We start from the raw sequence: 18,882 nt of genomic DNA on the forward strand, positions 1-18,882 counted from the left end.
CTATTCAACCTCTTTTTTGCCTCTGTTTCATAACAAGTTAAATGGGGATAAACAGCATCTATTAAAAACACATATTATTGGGGCACTTGGGTGGCATAGTCAGTTAAGTGTCTGACTCTTGGTTTCAGCTCAGGTCTTGATCTCAGGGTTGTGAGATTGAGCCCCACATTGTGCTTTGCACTCAGTGCGGAGTCCGCTTGAGATTCTCTCACTTTCCCTCTGCCCCTTCTGCTCATGCTCCCTCTGTCTCTCTCTCTAAAATAGATAAATCTTTAAAAAAAATACATATTATTGTTAGTAATATATATAAACTAAGCAGTGCATAGAAGGTGCTCAATAGTTGTTAGCTATTACCATTATAGTTATTACTCTACATATTTATTTCTCTACTTGGTTATAATCTATTTCCCCTGCTGGAACATAAAAATTCCCTGAAGGCAGAAATCAGAACTGTCTGGTTCCCCTCTATATCCCATATGTCTGGCACTTGGGTGATACTTACTGACCAAGTATCCTTCTCTCACCTTACAGCAGAAAAAGATCTTTATGATCCAAGGCCGCTATCCAGTGATACGGTGCCTTTTGCGCCGGAGAGGCTGGGTGGAGAAGAAGATGGTCCATCACTCTGGCACCACCCTGTCACCACCCCAGAAGGATCTCGATAGCTCAGTAATGGGTGATAGTGACACCACTGAGGATGGTAAGCAGTTCCCTCCCTTTCCAGAGGCTTCCCCTCCTGAGTCCCTTTCCTTTGGTTCCTGCTATCCCAGGATTGAGACTTTGGTATGGGTCTATGGGGCAGGGACAGGGCCCTCACCAGGCCTGGGCTCTACATTCACAGAGGATGAAGATGAGGATGAGGCATTTCGGCCACCACAGCTGTTTGACTTTGATGATTTACTGGAATTTGATGACCTAGATGGGACACATGCTCTGATGGTGAGGGCCCCTGGGGGGCTGGCAGGGAGGGGTTGAGAGGGAGAGCACTAGAATCCAGTTGGGTGACCTCAGAGAAGTCCTTTCCTTCTCTGGGCCTCAGTTTCCCTATCTGTAGTAAAAACTGATTGCTTCTATTAAAGCCTGGATGGGCCAGCAGAGTGGTGAGGGACACAGTGGGGCTCAGACAAGGCTGGCCTGAGATCAGAACCCTGCAAGGTTATATCAGAAGCCAACATAATCTCCACACCTGGTAATTCCTCCAAATAAAAACCCTAGATTTCGCATCCTTCCTCTGCCCCTGGCAAGTGAAGGCTGGAAGGAAGGGCTTAAAAAGCTCTGAAAGAGGCTGATATGATGATGTGGAGGTGAGGACACCTCTGTATTGAAGTGAGGACACTTGGCTTTGGATCTTGGCACCACCACTTCATAAGCTGAACTGTACCAAATTGCCATTTTAGTATGTCAGGAAAGGTTGAACACTGGCAATTTCATATGGCTCAAACGTGTGAGCCCTTGGACAAGTCACTTGCCCTCTCTGTGCCTCAATTCCCTCATCTGTGAAAGGGGGATAGCAGTAGCACCTGCTTCATAGGGTTGTGGTGAGGATTAAATGAGTTGATATCAAAAGCACTTAAAAAGAAAGAAAGGAAGAAAGAAAAGCACTTAACAGGGCCTGGCATGTGATGTCATTGCTTATTAGTAACCCTACCTCCCAGAGCTGTGGGAAAGTTAGAGGGGGAAGAGCCCTGAGAGAGCCTTTGTCACACGTTCTGTGCCCGTCAGCTTGGAGTTACTGTCCTGCCACCGAGCAAGTCACCGATAGCCTTGGGCCGAAATAAAGGTGTGGCATTCAGTTGTGTGGCTTAGTCACTGCGTAGGGGCATCTGGCCAAAGGAGTTCTGCAAGCCAGCCTGTTCTCTGCTCACAAGTGTGTGCCCTGGAGGAAGAGATGTCTTTTCTTACCATACACAAAGTTGGGGTATGGGCTGGAGGCTACCTCAGAAGCATCTTCTCCTTCCATTCACCCACCCTGCTCAGCAGGCCGGGGAGAAGGTTCCTCAGGCCTTGTGCTGCCCACACCAGCCTCCCCTGTCTCCTCGGCTCTCCCCAGTCCCGCCTGGTTCGGAACGAGGTCCCCTATTTCATCTGGACCACTCGGCGGGATGTGCTGGACTGTCGCTTCCTCTCCAAGGATCAAATGATAAACCACTATGCCCGGGCTGGCTCCTTTACCACAAAGGTGGGTTCCCCAGGGGAGCAGGCATGGCAGCTTCTCACCCACTAGCCCTTGGGCCAGCAACTCCACTCCCTGCTTTCCTTACCAGGAAGAGAGAGTTCTCAGGAGGTGGAGAGGTATATAATTCAGTGGGATTTGGAGTCAGGCAGGCCTGGGTTCGAATCCAACCCCTGCAGCATGTCTGGCACATATAGACATAATGACTAAAATAGACTCCAGGATCCAAAAAGGATCTGGAGCCAGAAAAACACCCAAGTCCAATGACCATAAACAAGAGATCCCTTACCAACTAAGCAAAGGATATCCGGCTGCTGGATCCATTCTGTCTCACCTGGGTTTATTAGGTTTATTAACAAGTGACTTCACCTCTCTGAGCCTCGGTTTCCTTATCTTTAAATGAGAACACCAGTAGGACCTATCTTGTAGGGTTGTGGTGAGAATGAAGGGCTTTGTTATTGGAGCATGCTGTTATGTTATTGGTGTGGGCTGGAAAGGCTTCCCAGGGGAGGCAGGTCTTTAAGAATGTGAAAGGCTGGGTAGGAGGGCTGTGGGGCATTCTTGGCAGAGCAGACTGCATGGGCATACACCTGGCGATGGATATGAGGGAGTCAGGCCTAGCAAGTGCGGCAGAGGCTCTGAGAACACTCAAGCAGAGTCTCCCTGAGCTGTCTAGGTGTGTGCCGAATGTGGGGAGTCCCTTGAAGGTGTCTGGGCAAGTCCCACTGTGCCCTCTCAGCAGCTAACTCCATAGGTGGGTCTATGTCTCAATCTCCGGAACTTGCCATGGTTTGATGAGGCTGATGCTGACTCCTTCTTTCCGCGCTGCTACCGCCTGGGGGCTGAGGATGACAAAAAGGCCTTTATAGGTAAGGAGATGCCAGCCCCATGCCTGGACTCCCAGGCCGTAGCATGAGGGCTAAAACCCTTGTTCATGTTAGAGAGCAAAAGCCTCTCTTCATGTCTTCATCCACTTCCTCCTCCATCCCCTATCCTACCTTTCTCTAATGTGTCTCCCTTAATGAACTTCCTAGCTTGGTCAATCCAGACCTCCAGAAGAGCTTAGATAGCTTAGACTGCAATCTAAAGCAGGTTCTAAAAGTTGGTCAATGGGTTGAGTTTGGAGTCCACTGTATGTTCCAGGCCTATGTCAAATTCCATGGGCTAGATTGGGTTCCAAATCTAGAAAATGCTCTAGACTTTAGGCTCCTAAGGCAGAATAGTTTCCAACTTCAGAACATGTTCTAAATTCATGGCTGGAATTTGTGTTCAGATTAGATGTTAGGTTTAAATTCATCTCTAAACCTGACATAGGTTTTGTGCTCAGGTCTGGTTCTCAGGCTAGAATAAGTATCAAAAGTGGATCAGGAACAAAAGGGGAAAATGAGATGACAGGTTTAGGCAAGATTCTGAAGGCAGAATATGAGCCATGTCAGATTCTTAGGCCTAGTTCTACAACTGAACAGGAGCCAGGTTCTAACCCCGGAGTGTAGAGTCAGAAGGTAGTTAGGTTCCGGATCCAGAATGGGGCAGGTTATGATCAGGTTCCGGAACCAGAACAGGCTTCGAGCCTAGGGGCTGAGCAGGGTATCCCCTGCCCCGGGAGCAGAGGACTTCTGGCTGACAGCTGCCCGCAACGTTCTCAAGCTGGTGGTAAAGTCCGAATGGAAGTCATACTCTATCCAGGCAGAAGAGGAAGAGGCTCCAGGTAAGTCCTGTGGTTACCTCCACTCCCCTCCTATTATATTTATCTTCTCACCCACCCATCCGTTTATTTACACATCTCTCTGTGTATTAGCCACATTTATCTGCCCCTCCACCACCCCTTCCCACCCATCCATCCCTACATCTACCCACCCACTTGTTCATCCATCCATCCATCCATCCATCTACTCATCCATCTACCTTCCTACTCACCTACTCCTGCCCACTGGGCTCACGTTCACCTGCCCATCCATCTATCCATTCATTCACCCATCACCCCTCCTATCCCCCCAACTGTCGTTCTACTCATCCATCTACCTTCTCTCAGCTCCACACTCCCTTTCCATCTGTCCACTCCCCCACCTTCCTACCTACCCTCCCACAAACCCACCTACCCATCTATCCCCCTGCTTTTAGGGGTTCTCCTACCCACCACCCATGTATCCTCCAGCCCACCCACTCATCTGTTCTTCTGTCCCAACCACCCAGGCACCTGTCTTCTCTTCTATTTGTTAATCAATCCACTGCATCGTTCAGCTCTCTGTGGCCAAGCACTATAGAGAGGACAGGCTAAGAAGACATGGTCTGTCCCTGCCTGTGTGGAAGTCACATCTCTGATGAGGAAGAAGCAGTGGAACCATGTAGTTTCACGTGGTCTGAGGACCCCTTGTGACTTGTGGAGGGGGACACAGAGAATCCCCTACTGCATGTTGGCCCAACCCACTGCTTGCCCTTCCTTTCTGTCTTGGAACTTAGTTCCTACCTCAAAGTTCCCATCCTCTAATCCAAGGGCCTCTCAGCCATGGATTCAGGGAAGTCAGGGGCAGCTCTACTGGATGGAGGAAAATCCCTGCCTCTTCCAGAGAGAGACCTCTCCATTGCTGTCTCCTGGGTGTGTCAGGTGCAAAGAAGACTGTTGTGTGCCAGGATCAGGGACAAAAGGGCCTCAGGTGTGTCCGAGGTCCCAGGAACAGAGAGGCTGCAGGTGTGTGCTGGAACTACGGGTGCTGAGAAGCTCTGGGGCATTTAGGGTGGAACCTCAAGTGAATGACAGGGCCTGGGACAGTGGGGCGAGTACTAGGGTCACCAGGGAATTCAGAACAAACTCTCAGGTAAGTGACAGGTCCCAGGACAGTAGGGGATACAGGTGTGTGCTGAGCCTCAGGTGTATTCAAGGTAAGGCCTCGGGTAAATGGCAGGCCTTGGGGTGGTGGGGGCCGTGGCATGTGGCGTGTTATATACCTTGCATGTCAGTTAGTAACAGGCCCCTTCCTATCTTCAGGAGACAAGCAGCCCAAGAAACAGGAGAAAAAGCCAGTGATGGTGTCCCCAGAGTTTGTGGATGAGGCTCTGTGCGCCTGTGAGGAGCACCTTAGCAGCCTGGCTCACATGGACATCGACAAGGACCTGGAGGCGCCACTATACCTCAGCCCTGAGGGCTGGTCCGTCTTCCTCCAGCGCTACTACCAGGTGGTGCAGTGAGTACCGCTGCCGCCGGGGCCGTGGGGCGTGCTCAGGTTCCCCTTGCTCTCGGGGGGCTTCTGTTCTGAGCTGATGCTCAGGGACAGACCCTCGACATGTAGTGCAGCCCCACTGTCCTCCCCAGGCCTCCCCCTTTTGTTTGCCCTGCTGCTCCTGCTCCAGAGCCCTCAGGGACTCCCACTGCCTTCATGATAGGTTCCAACCCATTCGGCCTGCATCTTGCCATAGCGTAACGACTAAGCTCATGGCCTGCGCCATCAGATAGTCCTGACTTCGCTGCTTCCGAGCTCTCTGACCTTGGCAACATCACTAGTCTTTCCGAGCTCTACTTTTCACTTGCAAAATAGATTTTAAAATAATGTCTACCTCAAAGGTAGGATTAGACAGGATAATTTGTGTTCCGTGCTCGGCACAGACTCATGGTATTCACTCACAAAACGAGACTCTGTTAAGTTGTTTAGCTTTTATCCTGGAGGCCAGTGTTTCCTAAAGTGTGTTACCTAGGATGCTTAGTTCTGCAGGACAGAAATCGATTTTATGAAAGAAAGGCTTTTGTGGTGAGTTGCATTTGGAAAACACTGGGTTAAGCAAAGTTAATTAATTCCTTGATGCAGGACTTTTCAGAACCTGTGGGTGGTGGTAACCTCTAAGAGAGATACTGTGTGCAGTCTATCCTGTAGTTACATGACCCCTGCCCCCGCCCCGCTGCAGGCATCCTGAGGGGCTGTATTTTCAGAACACACTTTGGGAAAAGGTTCTTGATCAGAGGAAGGGAGTTGAGTTGAGACCAGGATTCGATTCAGCAGGGGTGTGCAGGAGAGAGAAAGGGAGAAGCGCCCCAAAGGCAGGAGAACACCCAACATTTGTTGAGCACTTCCTATGTGCCCAGCATGGTGCCAGCCTCCAGAAATGAAGTGTAGTCCCTTCCCTCAAGGGGCACACAGCTCTAGTGGGGAGGCTTGCAGCAAGCCTGGTGGGGTGCTAAGGGCCTCAGCCGGGGTGGTTATAGAAAGGAGTGGGCAGACTTAATGATTTTGACAGGGGAGACTAAAGAACTAATAAGTGAACTTTGAATGAATGACACGCTGACCAAACCTGCATCATTGATAAATAATTCATTTGTATCTTTTTTAAATGTTAGAAATTAAAAACTAGATGACCCTATACTTTACACTTAACTACCAGAAAAGTACCGGAAAAAGCTACCCTTCTTAAACTAAGAATTATCAAGACTGATTTAGAACGTTAGATGTAAAGAACACGAGTCCTTTGTATTTCTAGACGTGGGGCAAGTTCTAGAGGGCCATAGGCACTTCTCAAAAGTCGGGATTACAGAAAATATTACATCATATAAGGACACCTGGCTGACTCAGTCGGTAGAACTTATGACTCTTGGTGTTGGGACTGTGAGTTCAAGCCCCACGTTGGGCACAGAGCTTACTTAAAAAAAAAGTGCCTTGGGAACATTTGTCAAAAATATTTTTGCGGGGCGCCTGGGTGGCTGAGTCAGTTAAGCATCTGCCTTTGGCTGGAGTCATGATCCTAGGGTCCTAGGATCGAGCCCCTCATCAGGTTCCTTGCTCAGCAGGGAGGCTGCTCCCCCTGCTTGTGCTCTCTTGCTCTCTCTATCAAATAAATAAATAAAATCTTAAAAAAAATTTTTTTTAAATTTTTTAATTCTTTAAAAGATTTTATTTATTTATTTTTGTGTGAGAGAGAGAGAGAACACAAGTGGAGGGGAGAGGCAGAGGGAGAAGCAGACTCCCCACTGAGCAGGGATCCCGACGTGGGGCTCCATCCCAGGACCCTGGGATCATGACCTGAGCCAAAGGCAGATGGTCAACTGATAAAAAAAAAAAATTTTTTTTAGTAACATCATATGACATATATAGTGTTAAGTGGTTCACTCGTAGAAGTTATAGATCATTAGCTTTTGTTAATTCATTCAATATTTACTGCTGTGTTTTCAACTTTTTTTTTTTTTTTTAAAGATTTTATTTATTTATTCAACAGAGATAGAGACAGCCAGCGAGAGGGGGAACACAAGCAGGGGGAGTGGGAGAGGAAGAAGCAGGCTCCTAGCGGAGGAGCCCGATGTGGGGCTCGATCCCATAACGCCGGGATCACGCCCTGAGCCAAAGGCAGACGCTTAACCGCTGTGCCACCCAGGCGCCCCTCAACTTTTTGAAACAAATCCATGACTCCCCAGCCAGGCTTTTATCAAGATTGACTTCCTGCAAAAACACTGATTGCTTTTTTCTTTTTTGTTAAATACAAAAATCACATTGTCATACCTAACATACTTTTTCGAACACGTGCCCCTGCCTTCCTCATTTGACACTTTCCTAGGCCAAATCACAGGTTTACTGAGTAGAGTCTCTATGCCATGGCCCACAGAAAAGTTTCCAGCAAACCCTCTGGAAATAGAAGGGTCAGGGCGCAGGTGGGAATATTCCTAAGAGGCCTTGCCAAGCCCTCTCCATCTGGCTGCTGTCTCTGCTTCTGGTGCTTCCCCACTGGGTGCTGCTGCCTCCTTAGTATAAGATCTAGAAGTTCTTCGTGGCTGGAACACTCGTAAGGCTAAGATGTAAAGGGGGATTAGCATCTGATGGAAGCTTTCTGCCTGTTCAGTCAGAGGGAGAGGAATGGGAGGGTGTGGATGAGGCTGCCGTCTAGAATATTCCATGACTTGGTTTAGGTCAGGACGCTTGTGTTCTGTAGGGAACAGAGTCCCTCTTTGTCCATGAACCCTTATCTGTACAGCCCAGTGCTGAGGCAGGCAACCATTTATCCAGTCAACAGACTTTGTCGGGAGCACGTAACAGTGTCAAGTATCCTGCGGAGGGAGTGGGAATGCTAAACAATCTTCCTGCTCCTACGGAGCTTGGACTCCAGTGAAGGGAGACAGACAATAGCCAAATAAGCTTTGGTGTGGGGTTTGGTAAGTGATGAGAAGAGAGATAAGCCAAAGGGCTGTGTGATACAGATGTGCTTGGAAAGAATTAGACCAGGAAGGGACCCATCTATCAACCAGTTGTAGGTCCACGTTTGGAGGGGAATGAACCCCAAAAAGCACCTGTGGGTAGAGGGATCAGGCAGGACAGAGTTTGCATCCTGGCTCAGCCACTGAACTCAATATGTGGCCTTGGGCGAGTCTCTGAACTCTCCCAGCGCAGTTGACACTTCTCCAAAATGGGACCAGTAGTACTTCCTTGGCAGGGCTATAGAGAGGATTAGTGATAGCATCTGTGAAGCCCCTGGCACTGTGCCTGGCACGTAGTGGTGCCTCATCATCAGATGCTGGTGTGATTAAATTCTGCCAAAGGCAGTTTATTGTAATAAAAGGGAGGTGACAGAGGTGGAGTGTTAGGGTGGGATGGCATGTAAAATGTGGAATTTTCTCCTCCTTTCCTATTCCAGCATTCTCAGATGGCACCCTGGGCTCGTTAGAATTTGGGGGGCAGCTTGAGAATGGGGTGGAGGTTTGGAGGAGACCTCTCTAAGTCTCATGGGGAAAGGTGTGACCCTGGCTGGTTGGACCATGGCCGGAGTGGGGGGGAAAGGCTCGTGTCTCCTCTTGCCTTGTCCACCAGGCTGCCCCCAGACCCAGCCCTGCCCATGTCCCATCATCTCCCCACAGTGAGGGGGCAGAACTCAGGCACCTCGATGCTCAGGTCCAGCGCTGTGAGGACATCCTGCAGCAGCTGCGGGCCGTGGTGCCCCAGATGGACATGGAAGGAGATCGCAACATCTGGATCGTGAAGCCGGGAGCCAAGTCCCGAGGACGAGGTGGGAGTCAGCCCCTGCTTCCTACACCAGCGCCCTACAGCCTGCCTCTCTAGCTAGAGGCCAGGGAGGCTAATAGTGCAGGCTGTATTGGGGCCAAACTGCCTGGATTTGAATCCCAGCTTTGCTACTAACATGCTGTGTGACCTTGAGCAAGTTACATCACCTCTGAATTGCAGTTCCCTCATCTGTGAAGGACGATCATAACCCCTTATGAGGTGAGGATTGAACGAGGTGGTGTGTCTCAAGCTCAGCATGGTGCCTGACACAGAGCGATCACTCCATGAACGTTCGCTGCTCTGATGGCGATGTCCTCTTCTCTCCTGCCCTCCTGCCCTGGGTTAACGCATAGGTGTGTCTGGTGATACTCGCGCGCAGTAGCCTGTCATCTAAGGGCTCTCTGATTTGACCGGTGCATCCTTGTGAAGTGGCATAGTGTTAAGGGTATGGGTGCTGAGAGCCAGACACATCAGGTCAAGCCCAAACCTTGCCTCCTACTGTCTGTAGGACTTTGGGCAGGATAGTTAACTTCTTCTCTACCTCATTTCAGCATTTGGTAAATAGAACCAAAATTCCCTCCTGGAGAAGATTAAGTAAGTATAATATGTGCTTCTACATAGTAACTGCTATGCACGTGCTATTATTTTTAGCTATTATTCTGGCTGCTCAGCCCAGTGGGAGGAATTACAACAGGAGAGCCAGCAAGTGGGGGTGCTGCATTAGCCCAGCCTAAAAAATCTGGTTACGGACTCAAGAGATATGGAAAACAGAGTTCTGGATTCTTCCAAATACTGTCCTTGGATGAGTTTGTTCATGTCCAAGTGAACGGTCCAGACACTGTGGGACACTCCTCTCAGGGGTGTCACTTCAAAACCAGCATGTTGGTTTGAAAATACTTGTGTGGTTTTCCTCCAATTATGAAAATATGTATTTATTATTAAAAACAAAGAAAGAGGGGCACCTGGGTGGCTCAGTCGGTTGAGCATCTGCCTTTGGCTTGGGTCGTGATCCCAGGGTCCTGGAATTGAGCCCTGCATTGGGCTCCTTGCTCAGTGGAGACCCTGCTTCTCTCTCTCCCTCTGCCTGTCACTACCCCTGCTTGTGCTCTCTCTCTCTCTCAAATAAATAAATAAATAAAATATTAAAAAAAAAAAAGAAAAAAGACAAAGGGCGCGTGCATGGCTCAGTCATAAGATCAGGCCCTGCACTGAGCTCTGTGCTGAGCGTGGAGCCTGCTTGGGATTCTCTGTCTCCCTCTCCCTCTGCCCCACCTCCACCTGCCCGTCCCACTCTGCCATGTGCCTGCGCTCATTCTTTCTCCAAAAAAAAAAAAAAAAAGGAAGAAGAAAAGAAAAGAAAGAAAAAAGGCCAGACAATACAGACAAGTAGAAAGAAAAAAGCAAAAGCCACTCTTGGTTTTATGGAGATAACTACTATTAACCGTTCAGTGTGTTTCTTTCTGTACTTTCTTCTATGCATTTGAGGAGAGAGAAGGAAAGGGTGTGTGTGTGTGTGCATTTTATTTTAAACAACATATTCTGTAGCCTTCTTTTCTCATTTATTGTATCTTTCCATATCAGTTAGTATTACTCATTTCTTTTTTGCACTTCTCTTTTTCTTAACAATAAATCTTAGAGATCACTTCAGTACATCTAGATCTGCGTCTTCTTCTTTTTTTTTTCCTGTTTTTAACTTACTGTTATGGACATGCTTCCTTTTTTTTTTTTAAGATTATTTATTAGAGAGAGACAGAGAGGGCCTGCTCGCTTCGAGTGGGGGGAGGGGCAGAGGGAGAGAATCTTCAGGCCTACTCCCTGGTGAGCACTGAGCCAACATGGGGCTCTATCCCACAACGCGTGAGATCACGACCTGAGCTGAAACCAAGAGTGGGCTGCTCGACGGACTGAGCCACCCAGGGGCCCCCATGGACATTTCAAAATACACAAAACTAGAGAGAATAATACAGTGAATCCCCATGTACCTTGTGCCAAATTTCAGCATTTTATCTCCAGTTTTTAGAAAAGCTGAATTAAAAAGTACATGTGATACTCCATTGAAAAGGGTATATACGTGGTGTAAATATACAACTCAACAAATTGTCGCAAAGTGTACACACTTGTGAAAACAGGACCCAGATCATGCAATAATATATTACCTGTACCCTAGAGGGACCCTCCCAGGCCCCTTCCAGTCTCCATGTTCCCCCACAATGGTAACCCCAATTCTAATTTATAATACTATAGATTAGTGGTGCTTAGTTTGGGATATTACATTAAAATACAGTATGTGCAGTCTTATCTCATTAGTTTTACAGCTGCATACTCCACTCTTGTTTAGATACACTGTCATGGGCTTACCTGATCCATTTCTGATGGATATTTAGATGGCAGCCAGTTTTTTTTTTCTATTTGTTTATTGATTGATTGCTGTTACAAGCAACACTATGATCAACATCCTTTGCAGATATCTTTGTGGCCTTTCCATTCATGTCCTTAGGATAAATTTCTAAAAATGAAATTGCTGGGTCAAAGGACATGAACAGCCTTCATTTTGTTATACAAGGCGTCACGTCCTTGGGAATCTTGGTGATCATACTGGCCATTTGAGAAAGGATCCAGCTTGGGAACCAGGCACAGGTGATTCTGTGCCATTAGCAAGTCATCAGGCCGCTTTGGGGACCAAAGAATGAAGGAATGAAATCGATTTGTGAATATGTATGTTTGCAACATGACTCTGATAATTATCAGCATTAAAAATCATGCTTTATAAATATAAGATACTTAATGTCACTTGTTATAAAAGAGATAAAATTAAAATAAGATAACCATTTTCTACCTAGAAGAATGGCCAAAATGATCAATAGTGTTGGGCAGGATGTGGGCAGTTACATAATCTCATACACTTCTGCTGGGAGTGCAAATTGGTAGAACATCTTGGGTAATATAAAGTGAAAACATGTACCTTTCCCTGGAGCCAGCAAATCCACAGTAGAAATTTATCCTACAGATAACTAATAATGATGTTAGGAATTAACATTTACTGAATGCTCACCATGGGCCAAGAACTATTCTAAATCTTTCATGTGTTTAGATGTATAGAATCTAACCAACTGAGGCACGTAGACTCTCTCATAACTTGGAAGGATATACGTCGGACCTGGAAGGAGCAGTTGGCTGCCTCTGGGAAAGACGTATTTTTATTGTATACCCTTTTGTACTGCCTACTTTTTGTTTTTGTTATTTTATATTCTTAATTACTGGGGAAAAAAACTAATCAAAGCCATATATACACATGGTTTTTTAAAAAGCCCGGTATGGTTTGAATTTTTATCTGTGCATATATTACTTTTCAATCAAACAGAAGTGGTTAATTAAAAAAACAGTTTTCATCTTCAGCAGATTCTCAGCTTTCCCAAACGGAAGAGGGTTCTGAGGGAGGCAGCCTTGCATACTTAGCCCTGTCAGTTCTGTGCTGATGAGGGCTTAAGATGAGCTGTCCGTGGTCCCCCTGGCCCTTCTCCTCGCCGGAGCTTGACCTGATCCCTGACCACTCTGTTTCCCCCTTAGGCATCATGTGTATGGACCACCTGGAGGAGATGCTGAAGCTGGTCGATGGCAACCCCATGATGATGAAGGACGGCAAGTGGGTGGTACAGAAGTATATTGAACGGCCTCTGCTCATCTTTGGAACCAAATTTGACCTGAGACAGTGGTTCCTGGTGACTGACTGGAACCCCCTTACCGTGTGGTTCTATCGTGACAGCTACATCCGCTTCTCCACACAGCCCTTCTCTTTGAAGAACCTTGACAAGTGAGCCCTTCCCTTACCTCTTCTGAGTTCCCGTCTAGCTGGGGAGCTGACAAGGGACAGGTGGTTCCCCAGTGCCGTGTTGGGCTCCAAACACAGACTCCGCAGGCAGTCAGGTCCTTCATCTGTCCAACAGATACCTACCAAGGGTGTTCTAAGTACTTGGGATACAGAGTGACCAAAATAAGAGCCCAGTTCCCAAGAGGTCACATTCCCGCACATAACCCGGACGTATATGAAATGTGTCTGCCCACGTCCTACCCAACAATGTTTGCCATTCTAAGTAGAAAGTGGTTATTTTATCTCTTTTATAATGAGTGATGTTAAGTATCTTATGCTCATAAGGCATCATTTTAATGCTGTTACTCATAAATAAGCAATGAACGTAATAAGTAAAATTATCTAATAGGTTGAAAGATGATACATGTTATTAAAAAAAAAAAGAACATAGAGCAGGGTAAGGGTGTTCAGGAGAAATGCGAAAGGAGAGAGGCACATTGCAGCATTAGCTCGGGGGTGAGACAAAAGCCTTGTTGAGCCCTGGGTTCAAGCTCCATCCCTGCAGCTGCTAAGCTGTGACACTTAGGTCACATGAAACCTATTTAAGCTTCATTTCTCACATCTGAAGAATGGAGGCAGTATTACGAAACTCATAGCTATCAGTTACTGAATGCTTTGTACGTGAAAGGTGCTAAGCACTTCATGCATATTTTCTCAGTCATTCATGAAACCGGTGAAGTGGGTCCTAGTACTACCCCCATTTTACAGATGTGAAGGAGCACTTGGGTGAAAAGATCTCACAACTAGTCGGTGGTGAAGGTAGGCCTTGAGCAGTCTTATTTTTTGTTTTTGTTTTCGTTTTTGTTTTGAGCAGTCTTGCTGACTACAGGGCCCACACTCCTACCCACCTTCGTACCTTCCAGGCCCAGGGAGGGCTAACTGAGACTAAAACACATGATACTGTGGCCCCGTAGGGAGTGTCCTGAGAGGGATGAGACTGGTTCTGGCCCTAGAAGAATGTAGCAGGGCCCAGGCCTTTGTCCTTGTCCTTCCCTGCAGAGCCCCATCTCAAGGTGAATGGTGCGGGGTGGCCCAGGGCTGGTTCCAGGGTCTGCCTGCCTTCCCCACATTTGGGTGGGTGAGGCACAGGGAGCCAGAACCCAGCTTTCTGCTCTCTGCCCCAGCTCAGTGCACCTGTGCAACAACTCCATTCAGAAGCATCTGGAGAATTCATGCCACCGACACCCGCTGCTGCCCTCAGACAACATGTGGTCGAGCCAGAAGTTCCAGGCCCACCTGCAGGAGATGGGGGCCCCAGACGCCTGGTCCACCGTCATCGTGCCTGGCATGAAGACTGCTGTGATCCATGCCCTGCAGACCTCCCAGGACACTGTGCAGTGTCGGAAGGCCAGCTTCGAGCTCTATGGTGCTGACTTTGTGTTTGGTGAGGACTTCCAGCCCTGGCTGATTGAGATCAATGCCAGCCCCACCATGGCCCCCTCCACTGCTGTCACCGCCCGGCTCTGTGCAGGCGTGCAAGCCGATACCCTGCGTGTCGTTATTGACCGGCGGCTAGACCGCAGCTGTGACACAGGAGCCTTCGAGCTCATCTACAAGCAGGTGAGGTGGCACCCAGGCAAGATCCCGGGGAGTCTGCCCCCTCTTCCAGGCATCCCTATAGTGAAGCACAGGGCACTGCAGTCAGACAGACCTGGTTCAAGTTCTGGTCTGGCCACAGTGACTCAGTTACAGCCACTTCTAACCTTGAGCCTCCATTTCCTCATCTGTAAAATGGAGATGCCGTTACCATCTTTCTCATAGGGTTTGGGAGGATGAAGGTAAGTTAGTGTGTGTGGATGATCACTACGATCCAGTCATTGCACTACTGGGTATTTACCCACAGAATACAAAAACACTAATTTGAAGGGATATGTGCATCCTGTGTTTACTGCAGCATTATTTACAATGGACAAATTATGGAAATAGTCTAAGTGTCCATCAATAGATGAATAGATAAAGAAAATGTGGTATATACAGTGAAATGTTATTCAGCCATAAAAATGAAATCTTGCCATTTCCAACAACGTGGATGGAGCTAGAGAGTATAATGCTAAGTGAAATAAGCCTGTAAGAGAAAGACAAATACCATATGATTTCGCTCACATGTGGAATTTAAGAAGCGAAACAAAAACGAACAAAGGGAAAAATAAAAGATAAACCCCAAACCAGTCTCTTAACTATAGAGAAAAAACTGATGGTTTCAGAGGGGAGGGGGGTGGTGGATGGGTGAAATAGGGGATGGGGATTAAGGAGGGCACTTGCTGTGATGAGCACGGGGTGATGCATTGAAGTATTGAATCGCTATATTGCTATACCGTATACTGAAGCTGATATAACACAGTATGTCAACTACACTGGAATTTAAAAAAATCAATTGTAACACTAACAACAATAAAAATATACATGTGGCTCATATTTCCGGAGAGGCATATAGCAGTGTTCAAAGCAAAACCTCCCTGGGTTCAAATTCCTGCTCAGTAACTATGAGCTGCGTGCCTTTGAACAATTTCCTGACCCCTCAGGCTCTCAGTTTCCTCATCTGTAAGCGGGACTGCAAGGTTGTGATAATTAAATGAGTTGACATAGGTAAAGCCCTTCAAAGCATGCTCGAACATAGTGCTGCAGGTTTTAGCTATTGTTACTACCTAATAAGGTTGTCAGGTGTTTCACATTGGCATCACATGTAATGCCTGGACGTACAGTAAGAGTCAGTGGAAGCTGCTGTTATTATTATTATTATTTTACTATTTTTGTAATAATTTTACTCCCCTTGTTCCAGAAAGAGATTTGAGTCTCCTTATTGGAATAGAATAAGATTTTTAAAAATCAGTCAGAAAACCAATTTCAAGGGTTTCTGAACTCTGTAAGTTCTCTCTCGTGGCAGTTAAATAAGTATCCTAACCCTAAGTGTTACTCTGACTAGGATTCAGCTTCTACCAAAGTTTGGCCACAGGTAATGCTGATCACATGACCCAAGTGTCCTGGTCTTTGTTACTGATCATAAATTAATATTGGCACTTTGGTTTCAAAAAACGTAAGTGAAGGGGCGCCTGGGTGGCACAGCGGTTAAGCGTCTGCCTTCGGCTCAGGGCGTGATCCCAGCGTTCTGGGATCGAGCCCCACATCAGGCTCCTCTGCTATGAGCCTGCTTCTTCCTCTCCCACTCCCCCTGCTTGTGTTCCCTCTCTCACTGGCTGTCTCTATCTCTGTCAAATAAATAAATAAAATCTTTAAAAAAAAAAAAAAAAAAAACGTAAGTGAAGGGACACGTGGCTCAGTCAGTTAAGTGTCTGCCTCTGGCTCGGGTCATGATCCCAGGGTCCTGGGATCGAGTCCCACATTGGGCTTCCTGCTTGGCGGGGAGTCTGCTTCTCCCTCTGCCTGCTGCTTCCCCTGCTTGTGCGTGCTCTCTCTCTCTCTCTCTGATAGATAAATAAAATCTTAAAAAACAAAAATGTGGGGCTCCTGGGTGGCTCACTCAGTTAAGTGTCTGCCTTCAGCTCTGGTCTTGATCCCAGGGGATCAAGCCCCGTGTCCAACTCTCTGCTCAGCAGGGAACCTGCTTCTCCCTCTCCCTCCGCCTGCTGCTCTGTCTGCTTCTGTGTGCGCTTGCTCTCTCTCTCTCTCTCAAATAAATAAATAAATCTTAAAAAAAAAAAAGAGGTAAATGAAGAAATATAAGGGCAGCAAAATAAGACAAAACCAAGGGGGAAGGGAACATTCTAGCACAGTGGTTCCCAAATGCTGGTTCACAGGCCAGAATCACCTGGCAAGCTTTCCAAAGATACAGGTGTCAGAAGCCACACCCCCAGAGATTGATCTGAAATGTCTGGTTTAGGGACTACACATCTGCATTTTTCAGATGTCCTAGTTGTCCCGAAAGTCTTTTTTTTTTTTTTTTTAAGATTTTATTTATTTATTTGACAGAGATAGAGACAGCCAGTGAGAGAGGGAACACAAGCAGGAGGAGTGGGAGAGGAAGAAGCAGGCTCATAGTGGAGGAGCCTGATGTGGGGCCCGATCCCATAACCCCGGGATCACGCTCTGAGCCGAAGGCAGACGCTTAACCGCTGTGCCACCCAGGCGCCCCACCAAAAGTCTTTTATAGCTTATTTGTTTTTTTTTATTTATATTTTAAAGATTTTATTTAATTATTTTAGCAAGAGAGAGCATGAGCGGAGGAAGGGCAGAGGGAGAGAGAGAGAGAGATTCTCAAGCAGACCCTGCACCAAGTGTGGAGCCCAATGCAGAGCTCGATCCCACGACTCCAAGACCACAACCCAAGCCCAAATCAAGAGTCAGATGCTCAACGGACAGAACCCCCCCCCAGGCGCCCCGTTTTTGCTTTTTAAACTAACATATAATCAAGATAGTCACTTGGCATTGGTTGTTTTTGTCTTACTTTTTTTCTTTTATAGATACTCCCACTCAGAAAGGAGAGTCAGGGAAGGAGGTACGCAGGGAGCATTGGTCCATAGCAACTCTGAAATCAGGCCTGGCACGTATTTCCAGTTTTGCTATTAAGGACCCATTGTTACTTCCTAGGAGTTCTTCGTGGCTCTTGCTTCCATCCATTGGGATCTCAGTTTAGCCCTGAAACGTCCCTTCCTTTTCCATGAACGTCCTTTATAGTTCTTAGTCTGTTACCTACTCATAGAAGTTTAGGGGTACAGAAGCTTCTTTCATTTCATAATTTATCTGTCCCTTTCAGTCCAAGTGGATATTTTTAAAAACATTGTGGATTTCTTATGTATCAATTTATAATCTGTTCTATTACACAAAAGCCATATCCACAAATCTTGGAGAGAACTCTTCTCCCTGTGAGGCTGCTGTAGGACAATAGCCCTCACAATTATAGAAGCCCTACGGTTAACAGAGAGTGCCCATAACCCTCTCTGTTAACTTAAAATGTTTTAAAGATTTAAACACAAGACCTATAGGTATGCCTTGGGATGCTTAAAAAATCTGTAGCTGCTTGAAAGGACTTTGATCTCTCTGAAGTTTTTTTCTTATTGAGATGTAATTGACATGCAGTATTATATTCACTTAAAGTATACAATATTTGTATATGGATATATTCAATATTTGTATCTGTTGTGAAATGATCACCACAATGAGTCTAATTAACATCCATTACCACACAGTTATAATTTTTTCTTCTGATGAAAACTTTTAAGATCTACTCTCTTAGCAACTTTCAAATATGCAGTACAGTATTAACTATAGTTACCATGCTGTACATTATTACAGCCATGATTTACTTTTTTTTTTTTTTAAGAGAGGGAGAGAGGGCCAGAGGGAGAGGGAGAGATAGACTCTTAAGCAGGCTCCATACCTAGCACAGAGCCTGACAAGGGGCTCGATCTCACAGTCCTGAGGTCATGACCTGAGCTGAAATCAAGAGTCAGCTGCTTAACTGACTGAACCACCCAGGTGCCTCCACGATTTACTTATTTTATAACTGGATGGTTTGTATCTTTTGACCCCCTTCATCCATTTCGCCCACTGCCTCTGGCAACTACTAATCTGTTCTCCATCTATGAGTTCAGAGTTTTGGGTTTCGTTCTTGTTTTTATTTTTATTTTAGATTCCACATTTAATTTACATCATGAGATATTTGTCTTTCTCTCTAACTTATTTCACTTAGCATAATGCTCTCAAAGCCCAACCGTTTTGTCACAAACGGCAAGATCTCCTTCTTTTTTGTGTCTGAGTGATATGTGACACACAGTCACGTTTTCTTGATTCATTCCTCCATTGATGGATGCTTGTGTTGCTTCCATGTCTTGGCTGTTGTAAATAATGCTGCTATGAACATGGGGGTGCAGATATTTATTCAAGTTAGTTATATTTTTTTTCCTTCAGATAAA

The 18,882-nt window shown here is 46.5% G+C and overlaps 1 protein-coding gene across 7 annotated transcripts in view; it reads left to right on the plus strand.

The window, feature by feature from the left end:
• The window catches only part of TTLL3 (tubulin tyrosine ligase like 3), a 29,164-nt gene that overhangs the window by 4,007 nt on the left and 6,275 nt on the right, over positions 1-18,882 (plus strand). For 2 of the 7 annotated variants that reach the window (XM_057311919.1, XM_044385046.3), the window contains exons 3-12: positions 532-700; positions 842-939; positions 2,051-2,179; positions 2,928-3,042; positions 3,783-3,881; positions 4,779-4,862; positions 5,160-5,355; positions 9,000-9,148; positions 12,712-12,955; positions 14,137-14,572. In XM_057311919.1, coding sequence (XP_057167902.1) covers positions 532-700; positions 842-939; positions 2,051-2,179; positions 2,928-3,042; positions 3,783-3,881; positions 4,779-4,862; positions 5,160-5,355; positions 9,000-9,148; positions 12,712-12,955; positions 14,137-14,572 — 1,719 coding nt within the window. Of the gene's footprint in view, positions 1-531; positions 701-841; positions 940-2,050; positions 2,180-2,927; positions 3,043-3,782; positions 3,882-4,778; positions 4,863-5,159; positions 5,356-8,999; positions 9,149-12,711; positions 12,956-14,136; positions 14,573-18,882 lie in introns of those variants that run through there. The other 5 variants (XM_057311921.1, XM_044385047.3, XM_057311920.1 and 2 more) reach the window with 4 other exon arrangements.

The sequence above is a fragment of the Ursus arctos genome, unplaced genomic scaffold (assembly GCF_023065955.2).
Source record: "Ursus arctos isolate Adak ecotype North America unplaced genomic scaffold, UrsArc2.0 scaffold_14, whole genome shotgun sequence".
Lineage (NCBI taxonomy): Eukaryota > Metazoa > Chordata > Mammalia > Carnivora > Ursidae > Ursus > Ursus arctos.